Below are 18,975 nucleotides of genomic sequence, written 5' to 3' on the forward strand. Positions count from 1 at the left end.
ACAACTTAAAACTTGTGGGAAAAAACAGTCTATTAATAATTATCTAAGAACTCTATGGTACAGGGTCATATAGTAATGTTTAAATAAAAATGACGAGCACCAACTTGAGAAGGGCAATTGTTGGCAACATCAAATTCTTCTTGTTTTCTACAAGCTTCTGCCAGGGCCATTCTGTGAACAGGGTCCCAGATTTTTTCCTTCCGTTCTTTCTGTAAATACAGAAAAATTACCTCCCAATGAGGTTGACAGATATTCAGGTAAACATGGCATTCATTCATATGTGGACCTAGTTATCAGCTGTGATGCTACATGATTCTCGCAAGGAGGATAAAAAAATCATTTATAATCACGTTGATAAAGCAATGAATGGATTATTAAAAAATGATTTCATTCACTGCATCCAGGTTTTGAGAGAAGCTTATCAAGACACACCTAAATGTATTTTTATGCATTGTATGCCACAATTTAAATCCTTCAAAGAGTAAATAATACAATGTCAGATAACTGAATTCCCAGTCAATGAAAGTAAAAAAACAAACAAACCTGTATTTTGGGACCTTATAGAACTGAGAAATGTCTCAAGATAACTAGAAGCATAGGATCCAGAAGGAAGATTGCAGCTGAATTTGATGGACATGCAGGCTTCCTTAATTTCCCCCCTCTCTGGCATATTAATTTCTGATCCTCTTTGACTTGATAGGTTTATTTTTTACTAAAATTGGTCTTACCTTAATTTCCATTGTCTTTAACCCATGGTGCCTCCCAAAGGAAAAGTCCTTTCCAGAAAAATAAGCAACTTGACTGAGCTAAGGAGTGCGGGGTTCAGCTTTAACTTTATCACTCTATTTTTGTATGTTAATTTATACCTAATCAACACAGTTGATTAAATTTAATACAGTGCATAAAAACATTGTGCTGCATATGTGTACTTCAGCCTGAAATTTTAAAATAAAATAGTACCAAATAAAAGTTAAGTGCATTATTTTTGTAATAATGATTGGAATCTAACAAGTATTGATTATTATAAATGTAATATATCTTCTTATGGTCCATAGACCCCTGGAGAAGCAGATAATGATATTATGATTAGATAAAAGGACCCAGAGGTCTTACCCTTCAGACTCATTTTCAAGGTTTACATCTCATTTTACAGTTGAAGCCCTGAACCCTGTCTACATCAGTAACTAGTATCATAGCCATCTTCTACAGTGGCACTGTCAAATATAGGAGCCACTAGCCACATGGTGTTTTTTAAACTGAAATTCTAATATATTACATCAATTAAAATTTCAATTCCTTAGTCATACTAGTCACATTTCAAGTTCACAATAGCTACCTGTGGCTACTGACTACCATAATGAACAGATATTGAACATTTTGAACATTTCCATCATCACTGAAAGGTCTACTGACTAGTGCTGCTTTAAAGCAGGCTCCTTATCCCTCTAGTCACAGCTCTACTTTTCTAATGACAGATTTGTGCTTCCTATACTGCAGCTGCTTTAGGTTTGAGTAACACTTTCCTTAGTACTGAATGATAACTAACTGGAATCAAGGCTAACCTATGGAAAAATAGGACAAATGGTCATAAAAGCTAAAAAGTATGGATTTTAAATCAACTGTCTTTAATCGTTTTGAGGTTAAAAAAAAAAGTCTTTCAAAAATCCAATGAAAGCTATATGCCATTTCCCAGAAAAACGCAAATGCACAAACATTTAATATAATTTCAGTGTATCCAGTTTCCCTAAGCTTATGCATGTGTTCAATATTAAGAACAGTGACTTTAATAGGTAAAATTCCATTGAACAGAATCTTTCTTTAAGAAGTCATTGTTTGAAAGTCTCCCATCATCCAAAATAATTAAAAGTTAGTGAGAATTAATAATTTTTTTCTTCAGTAGGAATAAAATTTGAGAAAGAAAATAAGTCAGTGATACTAGATTGAACATCACCTGTATCCTTTCCTTGAGAGCCTTTGGATAGAAGTCATAGCCATTTTTTATGCCAATATGATATCTGCCTGAGGGATTTGTCCAGCTTGCAGGAATCTATAGAAAAAAAAAAGTAAATTATTGATGCACTAAATGCTTCCCAATTCCAACAACTTACTTAATGGAGAAAAATGTATTTCACTTCTATCCTAATGGCTCATCTTGGATGATCAGGCTCACATACTAGAGCACTATTTTTAATATTCTAAAGTGCCACTTAAATCTCTCTCTGGCTCCTTTTATCTCAGCCATAAATAAGATGGTTCAACTAGAATAGCCTTCATTTACACAATGCTTCATAGTTAATAAAGTGCTTTCAACATGTGCAACCTTATTAAACCACTAAGATCTTTAGTTCTTAAGTATCAATGACACCTCACCTCTCCCTTCATCATTCTATTGCTCACCAAATAGTTGGGAGGGGAAGCAATTTACAGAGCCTCTTAATCTTCAATTTCTCATTAATAACAAGAGCTTCATTGGGCTCTAAGATATAACAGAGATAATGTCTAGAAACTAAGTAAGAGCTCTTTGCGTTAGTAAGAAAAAAGTTCTATCTGATCATTTTAATTATATATAACACTAGAGACCTGGTGCACGAAAATTCGTGCACTGGAGGGCAGTTCCCTCAGCCTGGCCTGCCCCTTGGGATCCCTCGGGGATGTCCTAAGCCACAGTCTGGCCTCACTCCGCGAGAAATGACCAGGAAGATCAGGAGAAGGTGCTGCCCCCATCATTCCACTGCTGCTGCCAAAGCCAGCTGCCTTCATGGGGGCTACTGCCCCTCTGCCCTGGCTTCTTAGCACTGGCCCTGCCTCCTGCCCACTTGTGTGTGTGGGGGGAGCAACTGGGGCCAGGCTGGCTGGGGGAGGGGCTGTGGGAGGTTGAGGCACCTGGGTCGCACCCTGTCCAGCCTCTGTGGAGGCTCCAGGACCGCAGGCCGCCCCGCCTCTGCAGATGGAGGGGCCACGTGGCAGCCGGTGGAACCAGCCCGCCTCTCCCAGTGCCGCATCTGCAGATGGAGGGGCCACCCGGCGTGCGTGGGACTGGCCTGGGCCCTCGACACTGTTGCCTCTCTTGCGCCACTGGGCCTTGGCCCTCGCAGCTGCTGCGGCTTTGTCCAGAAGATGTCCAATCTAATTAGCATATTACCCTTTTATTAGTATAGATTTTATAATAGTCTTTTCAATTATCTCAAAGTATTTAAAAATAACATTAAAGCTTTTAACTAACAGAATGATGTAAGCAGTATGGCCAGTTTTACAAATGGAGAAAGCAAAGAAGCAAAAAGAAATTAAATTGCTTGCCCAAACAGAAAAGTAGGAAAGAAACTGGAATATGGTTCTATTATGAAAACCAAAATATTCAGCATAAAATTCAGAGTATGCAATTTACAGTCATATAAACCTGGCTATGAATCCAACCTCTTAACTAGGTGGGAACCACAGGCTTCTAGCTCCTCATGTTTAAAGGAAGAAAATAATCCCTACCTTATGATTCTCATGAATAACAAAATGCACTGAACATCAACCAAGTTGAAATGTCAATAAGGAAAATGCGGAGGATTCAGACTCTTTGTAATCATAGGACCTATAATCACTAAAAACAGCTTTTAAATGTGTATAAATTATAAGGTCAAATTCTCAACCACTCAGAGTTGGTTCACTCATCAATTCTCATTTATGCAATATCCTTAGCCAACTCATCCCCACATCTCTCATCAAAGTGTTCCCCAGATAAGAAATTTTGGGATGAAATTTTCTCACAACTAAATAAGAAAAAAGAATCACTCACAAAAATTAAAAGATATACTGACCTTTTAAAAGCCTGCATATCAGTAATCATTTCTGAATGAATTGGACTGTCTGGATTATGAGACATTTGAACTATGTTGGCATATAAACTAGCACTTTTCATTCAAAACCGAACCTTCTTTAGACAATAGGAATTCTAAGCTCTAATGTTCTTGCAATAGCCGATGATGTAACAATAATAATAAAGTGTTGCAACAACAAAACGTTACGTAGTCACTAGTTGGCAAATTCAAAGAATATTTAATCACAGGCGTGTTACTACACAATGGACTTTGTAACCCTAGGTTAGTGGCAACTTCTTTTACTAAGAGATTAAAAAAGCCCTGAACTATCAAAGGATTTAATGCATGGGTGGGAACCTTTTTTCTGACACGGGCTATTTGGTTATTTAATAACATCATTCTTGGACCACACAAAACTATCAACCTAAAAACTAGCCTGCTAGCCAGGATGATGTGGCTCAGTAGTTGAATGTCAACCTATGAACCAAGAGGTCACCAGTTCGATTCCAGGTCAGGGTACATGCCAGGATTGCAGGCTCTGTCCTCATTAGGGAGCATACAGGAGGTAGCTGGTCGATGTGTCTCTCTCATCAATGTTTCTCTCTCTCTCTCATCAATGTTTCTCTCTCTCTCTCTCTCTCTAAAAATTAATAAAAACATATTTTAAAAAAATTAACCTGCTATATTTGGTCAAACATTTAATTAAATCACCCCTTAATGCAGCAGTTCTCAACCTATCAGTCGTGACCCCTTTGGGGGTCAAACGACCCTTTTACAGGGGTGGCCTAAGACCATCGGAAAACACATATTAAATATATAATTACATATTGTTTCTGTGATTAATCACTATGCTTTAATTATGTTTAATTTGTAACAATGAAAATACATCCTGCATATCAGATATTTACATTACGATTCATAACAGTAGCAAAATTTCAGTTATTAAGTAGCAACGAAAATTATTTTATGGTTGGGGGTTACCACAACATGAGGAACTGTATTAAAGGGTCGCAGAATTAGGAAGGTTGAGAACCACTGCCTTAATGCCTTGTCAGGGCCAGACCAAATAATTTCTTGGGCCTTATATGGACCTCAGGCCAGATGTTCCCCACCCGATATTAGAATAAGTAATTACAAGAACTGTGAAATGAACAGCTGTTTATTTAATTACAATTACTTAAAATATATGTAATACAGCCCTGGCCAGTGTGGTTCAGGTGGTTGGAGCAACATCCTGTGCACTGAAAGGTTGTGGGTTTGATTCCCCATCAGGGCACATACCTAGGTTTGATCCACAGTGAAGGCGCATATGGGAGGCAACCAATCGATGTTTCTCTCATCTCTCTCTCTCTCTCTCTCTCTCTCTCTCTCTATGTTTCTCTCATATCTTTCTCTCTCTCTTTCTCTCTCCCCTCCCCCCTCTCTCCTCCCTCCCTCTCTCTCTCTCTCTCTCACACACACACACACACCCTTCTCCTCTCTCTAAAATCAGTAAAATATATCCTCTAGTGAGCATTAAAAAATTATATTTAATTTTTAAAAATAAAGTATATGTAATACAATAAAAATAATCTGATAGACATAACTTATATTTATTTAAAAAAAACAAAATCTGCATGTTCCCTGCAACCAGATACTTTTGTTCATAAAAGCGTTTTTTTATTTTATTTTATTTTTTTTAAACCTCACTGGAAGATATGTTTACTGACTTTAGAGAGAGGATGGGGGGGAGAGAGAGAAAGAAAAACAAACATTGATGTGAGAAACATTGGTTGCCTCTTGTATGTGCTCTGACCAGGAATCAAACACACAACCTTTTGGTGTATGGGATGAAGATGAAGCTACAACCAAATGAGCCACCCAGCCAAGACAGCAACCAGATATTTTTCTTTCTTTTTTTAAAAAAATATATTTTATTGATTTTTTACACAGAGGAAGGAGAGGGATAGAGAGTTAGAAACATCGATGAGAAAGAAGCATGGATCAGCTGCCTCCTGCACAACCCCTACTGGGGATGTGCCTGCAACCAAGGTACTTGACCTTGACCGGAATCAAACCTGGGACCCTTGAGTCTGCAGGCTGACGCTCTATCCAGTGAGCCAAACCAGCCAGGGCCTTTCCTCATAGAATACTTTGCCACAAAAATTAAACTAAAAAAAAAAATCAGAAATTATGGTTCTGATATCTAACCTTAACCAAGTTAGAATAAAGCTAACCATTCTTTATGAGGCAATTATGGAAAACGTCATTTTACCTATTTGAGTATTCTTTACAAATGAAGACATTTTCAGTCTCTTTAAAAATCAAAACTTAAAAAAAAAAAATCAAAACTTTATATTTTGACCATTTTAAGTTGGTATCTTTAAAATGGTTTTAAATACATGATCACTATAACATAATAAGACTGATTGTCACACAAGAAACAGAATCTCTTAAATTAGTCATTACATCTCTTTTCCCTGGGTCTTTTAAAGATGCCTAACAAAATGAATATTTTCTTATGAGTCAAGTGTCATCCTTAGTGTTAATGTTCCATGCAGTGAAATCCTATTAAAGAGGTCTTTTTTGCCTCCAAACATCATCACTTTGGGTGTTAGGACTTCAACATATGAATTTTGGGGGCACACAAACATTCGGTCTGTAACACATGAAAAAGGAAGCAAACTATTATTGCCTGCTGTCTGTCTGTGATAGGCAGATTCTAAGATGACCCGTGCCCTTGTATAGTATTCTCCGCTTGGTGAAGGCAGGATCTATGAATATCACTCCTGTGATTATGTTATGGTAAGTAATATGGCAAAGATGAAGGATATTGCAGGTACAATTGTGGTCCCTAATCAAGTGACTGTGTTAATCAAAAGGGAGATTAGCTTTGTGGGTGTGACCTAATGGTGAGCTCTTTAAAAGAGAGACTGAGGCCATTCCTGAGGTCAGAGAGATTCTTCTGTTGGCCTTCAATAAGCAAGCTATCAGGACAAAATATATTGTGTCAACAACCATGTGAACTTAGAAGAGGAGTCTCAGATGAGGCCACTGTCCCCACCAACACTTGACTGTAGTCTTCTGAGACCATGAGCAAAGAGCCATGCCTGGACATCTGACCCATGGAAACAGTAAGATAAATGTAGGAATGTATATGATTTTAAGCTGCTAATTTTTTGTTACTTTGTTATGCAGCACAGAAAACTAACCCATTGCCACAACAAACTTTTTCAGTAGATAATGCTCAAACATAATTCAGACAGATGGTAAAGAATGGAAAAAGTTAAATATAGCTCTTTACACACATAAATAACCACAAACTTATTTCCCAAACTAATTCTGCTTATTGGTTTAAAAGATGAGTACTGAATAAAAATCAAATTCTTGCCATCTAACAAACTCATTAGCTAATGCTTCATGAACTGGTCTATGTTTGTTTTCTAATAATTTTTCTTATTTTTTGCTTATTCCAGTCTTTCTACCGATTATAAGGAACTAAAGGCCTGGTGCACAAAATTCGTGCACGGGGGTGGGGATGGGGGGGTCCCCTTGGTCCAGCCTGTGCCCTCTCACAGTCTGGGACTCCACAGGGGATATCTGTCAACTTAGGCCTGATCCCTGGGGGAGCAGTCAGACATCCCTCTTGCAGTCCAGGGCTCTCACAGTCTGGGACCCCTTGCTCCTTACCACCTGCCTGCAGGGAAGGTGGGAGAGGCTCCCACCACCATCACTGCACTCGCCAGCCAGGAGCCCAGGTTCTGGCTGAGTGGTGCTCCTGCTGTGGGAGTGCTCTGACCACCAGGAGGCAGCTCATGCATTGAGCGTCTGGCCCTTGGTGGTCAGTGCACATCATAGCGACCAGTTGTTCCACCATTCCATCAGTATGCATATTAGGGTTTTATTATATGGTTAGATAAGACAAAGCTAATCACTTAAGTCTATAATTATTAAAGCCTAAATATTTCATGTTCAAGTTCCCAGAAGGGCTAGGAAAAGATGAAGGCAAAACTGTCATCTGGTCACTTTTCCCATTTTTCTATTCAAAACTTGAAAGTTTAAGAATCTGGCAATCACATTAGGAAACACACACATACACACACACACACACACACATTCTAAGCCTGCTATCAAACAACAAAACAATGACTTCCTCAAAGATGGTCCCTATCAACCCCCACCCTCCTGGTATTCATGCCATTGTAAAATCCCCTCCCCTTAGGTGTGTGCTGGAATTAATGACTCACTTCTAATGAAAAGAACATGGTCAAGTGTCACTTCCAAGATTAAGAACATAACAGAAATAATAGGATGCCACTTCTAAGATTAATTTATAAAAAGACCATGGCCTCCATCTTGGGGATTCTTTCTTGGGAGTCCTTCCCAGGGGGAAGAGAGCTACTTGTTGTGAAGGAGACTCATGGAGAGGTCTAAGTAGCAAAGAATAAGTCTGCCAATAACCACTTGAGCAAGCTTGGAAACTGAATCCCTTCCCCAACAAGTGGAGCCTTCAGATGAAACTGCAGCCCTGACCAACAACAAGCTCAGAAGAGATCTCGAATGAGAGGCACCCAGCTAAGTCACATCCAGATTCCTGACTCACAGACACTGAGATAACAAATATTTATTGCTATAATCATGAAGTTTTAGAGTAATTTGTTATACAGTAATAGCTATCTAATACTCACCATACCATCAAATATAAGCTAAAATTATTAGTCTGAGATGACAATACAAAAAATGAAAAGAAAAAAATCCATACAAAGATAAAAGCTCCAACCTGAAGTACTCTTCCTGAGAGGCCAATAATTTCACCATCTTTTGGCTCTACTACTGTAGCAGTATTCACATCACCACTTCCTGTTGTGTCAATGATATCAACAAGCTTTGGTTTTCCATCAGATGTAACCTAAAAATTAAAAAGAATTAAAATATGAGTTATAGTTTTAAGTTTTTTCCTTAAAAAAAGTCAATCCTCGTGTGTGTGCGCGCGCACGAGCGCTCATAGGTACACATATATAAAACATCCTATAAAAATCTGCATTTGTTATAAAAAGAACTGAATTGTTTTAAGCCAAAAGTCTGATAATTCTAAAAAGAAAATTTACTCCTAGAAAACACCACAGAATCCTTCAAGTGGTTTCACATACTTGGTTAATAAATATATACTGAGCATTTACTATAGACCACGCTCTGTTTTAGGGTTGGGAATATAATAATGATCAATACACAAAAATCCCTGACCTCACATATCTTATATTAAACAGTCACTAAACAAGTAAAAAATATAACACATCAGTTGGTGATAACTACTATGGAGACAAGTTAAGCAGGAAAAGGGCACAGGAAGTATGGGAGTTTTTATTTTAATCAAGATGGTCAAAAAAGGTATCACTGAAGAGGTAACACTTGAAAAAAGATCTGAAGGTGAGCTTGGAGCTACACAAGCCCAAAACTTTAGGAGGAAAATGTTTAATAACATGTCATTATTGGATGCCATAATAAGCACTCAAACTTCATAAATATCCAAATTCAAACTTAACACTAAAACTTGTTTCTCATCACGCTTTGCCACCTCAGGAAATCAACACACAAGCCAGAAACTTAAGTCCTTCTCTGGCTCTTTAGTTTATCCCCCACATCAAATCTGTCAGGAAGTCCTCTTAATTCTACTTCTAAAATATAATTCAAATCCACCCTCTTCTCCGGATTTTCACTATCAGTACCCTCCACTAACCATGCTCTCTTGCCTTCATACTAAAATGCCGGTGTCTCCCAGTGTCTATTCTTGGCCCCCACAGAAATTAATAGCCAAACAAACTGTATAATGCCAGTCCTCCACTGAACACCCTGCTATGGATTCACTGTGTGATCAATATAAAAAGCCTTTGCCATATGTGACCCCTCAAGAGATCCCACCTCAGAGCAAAAGATTCACACAGACTAAAAGTGAATGGGTAGAAAAATACATTGCATGCAAATGGAAATGAAAAAAGCTGGGGTAACAATACTCCTATTTGACAAAATAAACTTCAAACTAAAAGCCAAAGAAGGTCATTACATAATATTTAAAGATATCGATCCAACAAGAACATATAACCTTTGCAAACATATATGCACCCAATATAGGTGCCCCTAAATATATTTAATAATAATAACTTAAAACAACAACACCTCTTAGAAAACTTTAAGGGAGAGACTGACAGCAATACAGGTATAGTAGGGGACTTTAACACCCCACTCACAGCCACTGGGTAGATCTCCCAGACGAAAAAGGTCAACTATAAGAATTAGAAAGAGAACAACAAAAGCCAAGAGTAAGTTGAAGGAAGGAAATATTAAATATCTGAGCAGAAAAAAATGACATAGAGGCTAAAAAAACACACAACAAAATATCAAAAAAATAAAGAGTTCGTTATTTGAAAAGATAAACAGGATTGATGAACTGCTAGCCAGGCCCATCAAGAAACAAAGAGAGAGAACCCAAATAAAATGAGAAATGAAAGAGCTGAAGTAACAACTGACATCACAAAAATACAAAGGATTGTAAGAAAATACTACAAACAATTATATGCCAATAATTTGAACAACCTGGGTAAAATGGACAAATTCCTAAAAATATAAAATCTTCCAAAACTCAATCAAGAAGACTCAGAAAACCTAAATAGACCTATTATAAGAACAAATGAAGCAGTAATCAAAAAACTCCCAGCAAACAAAAGTCCTTAAGTCTGTATGGCTTCACAGGTGAGTTTTACCAAACAATCAAATAAGAGGTAACATCTAGCCGCCTCAAACTATTCCAAAAATTCTAGAGGAGTGAAGACATCCAAGCTCTCTTTATGAGACCAGCATTATCCTAATTCCAAAACCAGATAAAGATATCACAAAGAAAATTACAAGCCAATAACCCTGTCAAACATAGATGCTAAAATCCTCAACAAGTTATTACAAATCAGATCCAGCAATACATTAAAAAGCTCAGACACCATGACCAAGTGGGATTTATTCCAGGGAAGCAAGACTGTTACAATATATGCAAATCAATAAACATGATTAATCACATAAACAAAATGAAGGATAAAAACACATGATTATCAATAGAAACAGAAAAGCATTCAACAAAATCGATCATCCATTTATTATAAAGACTTTCAGGAAAGTGGGAACAGAGGGATCATACCTTAACATAACTATCACTATGTATAACAAACTTAAAGCCAACATTATACTCAATGGGAAAAAACTAAATGTGTTTCCCTAAAGAACAGGAACAAGACAGGGCTGTCTTCTTTCACCACTCTTATTCATCATAGTACTGAAAGTCCTAGCCACAGCAATCAGACAAGAAAAAATAAAAGAGGCAACCAAACTGGAAAGGAGGACGTAAAACTGTCATTATCGCAGATGAAATTTTATTGCACATAGAAAACCCTAAAGACTCCACCAAAACACCCCCCCAAATTTTTTAAAATATATTTTTATTCGATTTCAGAGAGGAAGGGAGAAGGAGAGAGAGAGATAGAAACATCAATGATGAGAGAGAATCATCGACCACAGCCTCCTGCATACCCCCTACTAGGGAATAACAAACCCGCAACCTGGGCATGTGCCCTTGACCGGAATCGAGCCCAGGACTCTTCAGTTCGCAGGCCGTCGCTCTATACACTGAGCCAAATCAGCAAGGGCAACGCTGCTAAATTTAATAAATGAATTCCACAAAGTAGCAGGATATAAAATTAACATCCAGAAATGGATGGCATTTTTTTATATACCACTCAAAAAGAGAAACTAAAAAAAAACAACCCAATCTTATTTACTATTGCAACAAAAACCTAAGAATACTAGTAAACTTAACCTCAGAGATACAAAAATTTGTACTCAAAAAATTGTAAGACATAGGAAAAAAATAGAGAAAGATACAAACAAGTAGAAACATATACCATATTCATAGATTGGAAGAATTAACATCATTAAAATGTCCATACTACCTAAAACAATCTATAGATTTAATGCAATCCCAATTAAAATACAAATGGCATATTTCACAGGTCTAGAACAAATATTCCAAAAATGTATATGGAACCAGAGAAGGCTCTGAATAGCCTCAGCAATCTTGAGGAAGAACAAAATGGGTGGGATCACAATTTAAGTCAAACTATACTACAATGCCATTGTAATCAAAACAGCCTGGTACTGGCACAAGAACAGGCATATAGACCAACGAAACAGAACAGAGAACCCAGGAATCAGCCCAAGTCATTATGCCCAATTAATATTTGACAAAAGAGGCAAGAGCATACAATGGAGTAAGGATATGATATTCTCTTTAATAAATAAGGTTGAGAAAATTGGACAGGTACATGCAAAAATGAAACTAGACTATCAATTTGCATCACACACGAGAATAAACTCAAAATGGATAAAATATTTAAATTAAGTCACAAAAGCAAAAAATCCTAGAAGATAGGCGGCAAAATTTCAGATGTCTCACATAGCAGTATTTTCACTGATACATCTCCTAGGGCAAGAGAAACAAATAAACAAATGGGAATACATCACACTAAAATGCTTCTACAAAGCAAAAGAAACCATCAACAAAATGAATAGGGAACCCACTTTATGGAAGAACATTATTTGCCAATGATACATCTAATAAGGGGTTAATTTCCAAAATATGTAAAGAACTCATACAACTTAACAAAAGGAAAACAAAAAAAATCCAACTAAAAGATGGGCAAGGGACCTAAATAGACACTTCTCCAAAGAGGACAGATGGCCAAGAGACAAATGAAAAAATGCTCAAAGTTACAAATTATCAGAGATATGCAAATTAAAACTACAATGAGGTATCACCGCACACCTGATAGAATGGTTACTATCAAAAAACCAACAAACAAAAATGCTGGCCAGGATGTGGAGAAAAGGAAACCCTAGTACAATGCTGGTGGGAATGCAGACTGATGCAGCCACTGTGGAAACAGTATGGAGTTTCCTAAAATAATTAAAAATGGAACTGCAGTTTGACCAGCAATCCTACTTCTGGGAATATATCTTAAGAATCCTAAAACACCAATCAGAAAGAATGTATGCACGCCCCTGATCACAGCAGTGTTATTTATAACTAGAGGCCCAGTGCACAATATTTGTGCACTGGGGGGGGGGGGGGACCCTGTGGGGAAGGGTCCCTCAGCCTGGCCTGCGCCCTCTCAGGCCTGTGCCCTCTCACAGTCCGGGACCCCTTGCTCCTTACTACTTGGCTTGCTGCTCCTTAGCGCTGCAGCGGAAATGGGAGAAGCTCCTGCCACTGCAGCTGCGCCCACCAGCCATGAGCCCTGCTTCTGGCTGAGTACACTGACCACCAGGGGGTAGCTCCTGCATTGAGCGTCTGAATCCTGGTGGTCAGTGCAGGTCACAGCAACTAGTTGTTCTGCTGGTAGTTCTGCCATTAGGTCGATTCGCATATTAGGCTTTTATTATATAGAATAATTAAGAAGTGGAAACAGCCCAATTGCCCACCAGTAGATGAGTGGATAAAAAAGCTGTGGTACATTTACACAATGGAATACAGGGTACTGAAAAGAAAGAAGGATTTCTTACCCTTTGTGACAGCCTGGATGGACTTGGAGATTATTATGCTAAGTGAAATAAGACAAAGACAAATAGCACATGATCTCACTTATTTGTGGAATCTAATGAACAAAATAAACTAACAAAATAGGTCCAGAGGCATGGATGCATGGAACAGACTGACAGGCTCCAAAAGGATGGTGGTGGGAAGAAAGGGAAGAGATTAACCAAAGAACAGATATGCATATATGCATAGACAATGGACACAGACAATAAATAGTGTGGTAAAGACCTGGGGAGGGCAGAAGCTGGTTGGATGGGGGCAAAGGCCAGGCTAATGGAAACATATGTAATACTCTGCAATACTATCAACCATAAAATAAAATAATAAAAAATAAATTTTAATTTTAAATGCTCTGTAGTTAAGGTATACCTGAAAGGAGAGGAAAAGTCACTAGGCACACCTTTTTTCCTTATAAGGCAAAGCAAGGGAGTGGCTGGTGGACTCCAAATCTCACTCCAATCATGTTGCCATGGAAAACCAGGGGCTGATAGCTTTGCTAGGGGCTGCACTGCTGTGATTTTTATGTATGGTAGTTCTCAATCTAGATGTTTATTCATTGGGAGCTGTCTATACAAGTATTTTAATACAGTGGGGCCTTGACTTACAATTCGTTCCATGATGGAGCTCGTAAATCAAATTACTCGTATGTCAAATCTTAAAGTGAACGAGACACGTGATGCTGGGCTGATGTTGTGGCGTTCACTGTGACGTTTGGTATCTGGTGGGGTATCTGAAACTGGCTCGTAACCCGAATTTTAGCTCACAACCCAAAGCAAAAAATCGGCCGAGAGACAGCTCGTATCTTGAAAAACTCGTTAGTCGGGACGCTCGTAAGTCAAGGCCCCACTGTAGTACTAAGAATACAAATCACCTTTCTCATTTAATGAGTAAACAACTTGAGATCAAGTAATCACAAGAGATCACTAACAGTCAGACACAGATCCCTCTCATTAGAAACCTCATTATCAGCATGTGAGCAAAGGAAGAAAGCCTAATGCGATTTATTGGCTTAACACCTACTATTTTTAAAAAAACTTTATTTCAGAGAGGAAGCCAGAGGGAAAGAGAGACAGAAACATCAATGATGAGAGAGAATCATTGATTGGCTGTCTCCTGCACGTCCCCTACTGGGGATCAAGCCCAAAACCGAGGCATGTGCCCTTGACCAGAATCAAACCTGGGGCCCTTCAGTCCGCAGGCTGACACTGAGCCAAACTAGCTAGGGCAACACCTACTATTGACAGGGCTTTACTTACTAGGATCTCTCTCTCATTCAAAAATGTCTTATATATGCTATTTTCTATCCATGTACTTCTTATTTCACCATTAGACGAAAGCAACCACTGCACTGGAGATAATAAGTCAAAAAAGGGAATTTAGAATTAGGGATGAGAAGTTTTAAAACAGCAAACCCGCTGAGAATTTTGCAATGGAGTTCTGGGAGAAGGAAATTGAACTGCTGACATTAGAACTATATCCCTCATCTTTCAGGAGAGGGAGCTGTCACAGGAGGAGGGACTGAAGAAGACAGGGACAGTTATTTTGAGTAGAGCTAAAGTAATCAACCCTGTGTACTTTGGGTGGGAGACTGTGAAATGCTTACTGGCCCATCAAGCTCGCTGCACAAAACATAAAATGTCCAAAGGTTTTCCCCAAAAGTCAAGAATCTAAGTTCCTTTTTATCTCCACTGAAATAGTTATGGTAGAGGAGTGTAAGGCTTGGGAAGCATCCATTAAACATTTGTAGAAGACCAAAACAAAAGGCGGGGAGGGCTCACAAATTATCACAAACAAAACAACATGAATGTATAAATATTTACTTGAAATTTCATGGAAGATACTGACAATATTGTCTTAAGCAAGGAAAGATAGCTTATAAATAAATACTATTAAATGACTATCATTCTGAAAACGTAATGAACAAACCAGGCTTTGCTTTCGAAAAGCTTACAATCCAGTTAAAAAAACAGATGATTAAAGAGATAGCTGCTGTGTAGGACAATGAATAACAAAGGTAAAGACAGAATCTATAAAAGCATTTAAGAACACAAAACACAGTTTGGGGGAATAAGGAAAGGTTAACTGAAGAAGAATAAAAATCAAAATGAATTATATAGCACCCATTAGTAACCAATTATATATAATGATATTTTTATTATATTTTAGTAAATAAAAATAGACTTTTTTAGGACTACATGCAACCTCTTTCCCCATTTTATCTCCATGATAGAATTATTTATCTCCATGATACATTTTATCCATTCAGCAAAAATAGTCAATGCCACACATGTGATTCTGAATAAAATTAGACATATGCTTTCGGGGAATTTTAACATAACCAGGAAAAAGGTATGTAAACAGAATACTGTAATGAAACATCCTCAGTGCCATATGGATATATGAACAAATTGCTATGATTTGATTTTTATAGAGAGAGGAAAAGAGAGGGAGAGGGAAAAACATTGATGTGAGAGTGAAACACTGATCAGCTACCTCCTGCATGTCGTTGCACACATGTGCCCTGACCAGGATCCAACTGGCAACACGGGACTACACTCAACCAACTGAGCCACACCAGCTGGGCCATTACATGGAAACATCTAATGCATATTTATCTTCCAGATAGTTGGGTGATTTAAGACCCAGTATAAACTCCTTTAACTAAATATCCTCGCTTAAAAAAGTAGTGTTTAACACTTGAGCACTTTAAAAAGTTACATGTAATTAACCTCAATCAACTTCATAGTGACACTGGGGGATGAGAATTACTGTTATTGGACAGAGAGTAATGGAATAATTTGGTAAGCAGACATGGGAAATTCTATTGAAGTAATTTTACTGAGATGGTACTCATCTAAACTCATCTGATCCTGTTGTTATCCTGACAAAGAACCAGTGAACCATTTACCCCAGCTGTACCCTTCCCACTTACCCCTATAAAAAGTATACATACTGCCCTGACGGGTGCGGCTCAGTTGGTTGGAAGAGTCCTCTCCTACACCAAAAAGGTGGCCAGTTCCATTCCAGGTCAGGGCACACACCCAGGTTTCCGGTTGGATGCCCCAGCAGGTGCATGGGGGAGGCAATCAATCAATGTTTTCTCACGCTGATCTCTCTCTCTCTCTCTCTCTCTCTCTCTCTCTCTCTCCCTCTCCCTCTCCCTCTCCCTCTCCCTCTCCCTCTCTCCTTCCCTCCCTCCCTCCCTTCCTCTAAAAAACAATAAAGAAAAAAAGTGAACATACTATACCACAACAGAATGGAAACCATTACTGCTCGGTAATAAAGCCTCAATGAGGTTAGAGCTGTCATTGTCTTAAGTCTTCAGAGTTATACTAGAACAACTAATTGTACCACTAGGGCTACCAGGAGGGGGCTCCGTACCTGCTCTTCTGATTCACCAAGCTGCCCGGTTTGTGTTATTGTCCAGAGTGCTGCTGAAGAATTCACAGGAGGAACCAGAGGTTCCCTTTTCCTCCTGTATTACATCCTAGCCTCCAAAACGCTACCTCAATTATTAGAGAGCACAGTCCAGAGGAGGGAGAGGCATGGGAGGAAGACGAGATTTATTTAATCTCAGCGTCTGGTGTAGAAAAGAGGGTGAAGATACACAGATGAAGAACTGAAATAAGGGAGAGATCAGCACACACTAGGATTATCCAGACTTTTAGGGAGATGGATCTTGAACAAGATCAGTGAAATTGTTTATTACTGGATTTCAGTAACAGGCTAAGACTAAATTTACATAAGTCAAACTTTGGAAACTTTAAGCAGAATACGTTTAATCCAGAGACACATCCTTTAAAATTACCCTTCAGTATGGCACCCTGGTCTCATGATTATAAAGCTGCCTAAGACAAAACAAAGTCATGGTTAAGTTTTTATAAAAGTATGTTGTCTTATATTTGGAGGCTAAAAATATACCTAAGTATAATTTAATCAAGTCTGAAGTTCTCCAAAGCCAAACTAAATTAAAGTTGTTCTTATGTCAAATAAAGACTAAGTAAGCCACGCGTCTCCGTGACCCTAAACCAGTGGGTTGCAGAAGATGGGTTAAAATAGAACACAGAAAAGTACCAGAGGAAACAATTCCGGAAGTTGACCGCATTATCTCCGTGAAACCCGGCTTTCGTGTTTCAAGATAAACAATTCTTACCAAAACCAACCTCCCAAACTCAGCAATAAAAATGAGTTCTGGTAGGTCATTTGCCCCCTTTCTCCGCGCCCCCCCCCTCCCCGCACCCCCAACAAATAACAAGAATTGTAAAAATCCTCATTTGAAAAGAGACACTGGCGGGGGCACGAGGGACCTGCGGAGGAAGGGAGAGTGATGGGCGGGAGCCCGAGGGCCAGGGCCTGGCAGCATCTGGGCAGGAAGGGGCTTCTCGGGGCCAGGGCGGCCCCCGGCACCCGACCGGCCGCGCCGCTTTTGTCTGGGCCGGGATCCCCGAGCAGCCGGGGTCATCGGGCCGCCGGGCCCCTGGCCCCCCGCCCGGACACCGCGCACTCGGTGTCCTCGGCTTCCCTCCAGTGCCCGGCTCCCGCTCGGCCTCCGGGCGCCAAGGCTGCGCCCCTCCGCGTCCCCGGCCCCCGGCCGACCGCGCCCCGCGCCCCCACGCCCGGCCTCGGCGGCTCCCGCACCTGCATGCCCGGGGCCCCGGGGTCAACCCCCGTGTCCAGGACGGCGATGAGCACCCCCCGCCCGTCATACTCCGGGTAGCGACAGAGGAAGGAGGCGGCCCCGGTCTCTTTCTTGGGCAGCAGGCCATGGAAGGGGAAGGGCTCCTCGGCGGCGGCGGCGGCCATGGACGCAGGCTGGAAGACGAGGAAAAGGCAAACTGCCAGGCTGCGCGCGGAAGACAGGCGCGAGGACACCCGGGCGGCCGCGGGCCTTGGCGAGGGCGAGGGGCGGGACCAGCCGCCCGCCAATCCCGGCTCGCCAGGGTGCGGCGGCCAATCAGGAGCGGAACGTCAGCTAACGGCGCGCACTCAGGAACGCTGCGGAGTGCGGCCCGCGCCGCAGAGGAGGAGGCGGAGTCTGGGAACTGGCTGGGGGATTCGGGCTGGAACCTGGGCCTTAAAGGGACTGGCACGCGGAACTGGCTGGACCGGGCTGGCCTTCAACGCAAGGGTCCGTGTGTCTCGGGCGGAACCACTCCTGTAGGGACGGGGTGGGAAATGGGCCAACATTCTGGAGTATGGGGACGTCCCCCCGACCCACCCACCCCCAGGCTCCCGCGCTGGCGAGCGATGGTTTCCGAACTTGAGGTTGTGGACGAAACTTTTCTCCGGTCAGTTTGCGCTTCTACAACAGTTGACAGAAAAGGGAGTCAACTCACGCACGTTAACCCACTAGAAGTCGCTGGGGGGCATGCTAAAGAGAGTTCTTTGATTCCGTGGCGTGCGTTCCCCCGCCGGCCTGGCGTGTGCCCCTGTGCCCGGGCCGGGAGGGTTGGGGGTGAGGTCCCAGCTGCAGTCAACAGGAAGTGAGCTGTGCCTGCAGTCCTCCTGGCCGGTAGCAAAAGGTGAAACTGAAGTGGAGCCTTCCTATCCTCATTG

At 40.5% G+C, this 18,975-nt stretch overlaps 1 protein-coding gene across 2 annotated transcripts in view; it reads right to left on the reverse strand.

Moving 5' to 3' along the window:
• TPP2 (tripeptidyl peptidase 2) overlaps positions 1-18,313 on the reverse strand; it is a gene marked incomplete at its 5' end in the record, with an annotated part of 81,328 nt that extends 63,015 nt beyond the window's left edge. Inside the window, 4 exons of one of the 2 annotated variants that reach the window (XM_081082491.1) lie at positions 105-209; positions 1,952-2,047; positions 8,566-8,694; positions 18,058-18,313. In XM_081082491.1, coding sequence (XP_080938617.1) covers positions 105-209; positions 1,952-2,047; positions 8,566-8,694; positions 18,058-18,222 — 495 coding nt within the window. The remainder of the gene's footprint in view (positions 1-104; positions 210-1,951; positions 2,048-8,565; positions 8,695-18,057) is intronic. The other variant, XM_081082490.1, reaches the window with a different exon arrangement.
• Positions 18,314-18,975: the final 662 nt, after the last annotated feature.

The sequence above is a fragment of the Myotis nattereri genome (genome assembly GCF_964212035.1).
Source record: "Myotis nattereri genome assembly, chromosome: 2".
NCBI classification, from domain to species: domain Eukaryota; kingdom Metazoa; phylum Chordata; class Mammalia; order Chiroptera; family Vespertilionidae; genus Myotis; species Myotis nattereri.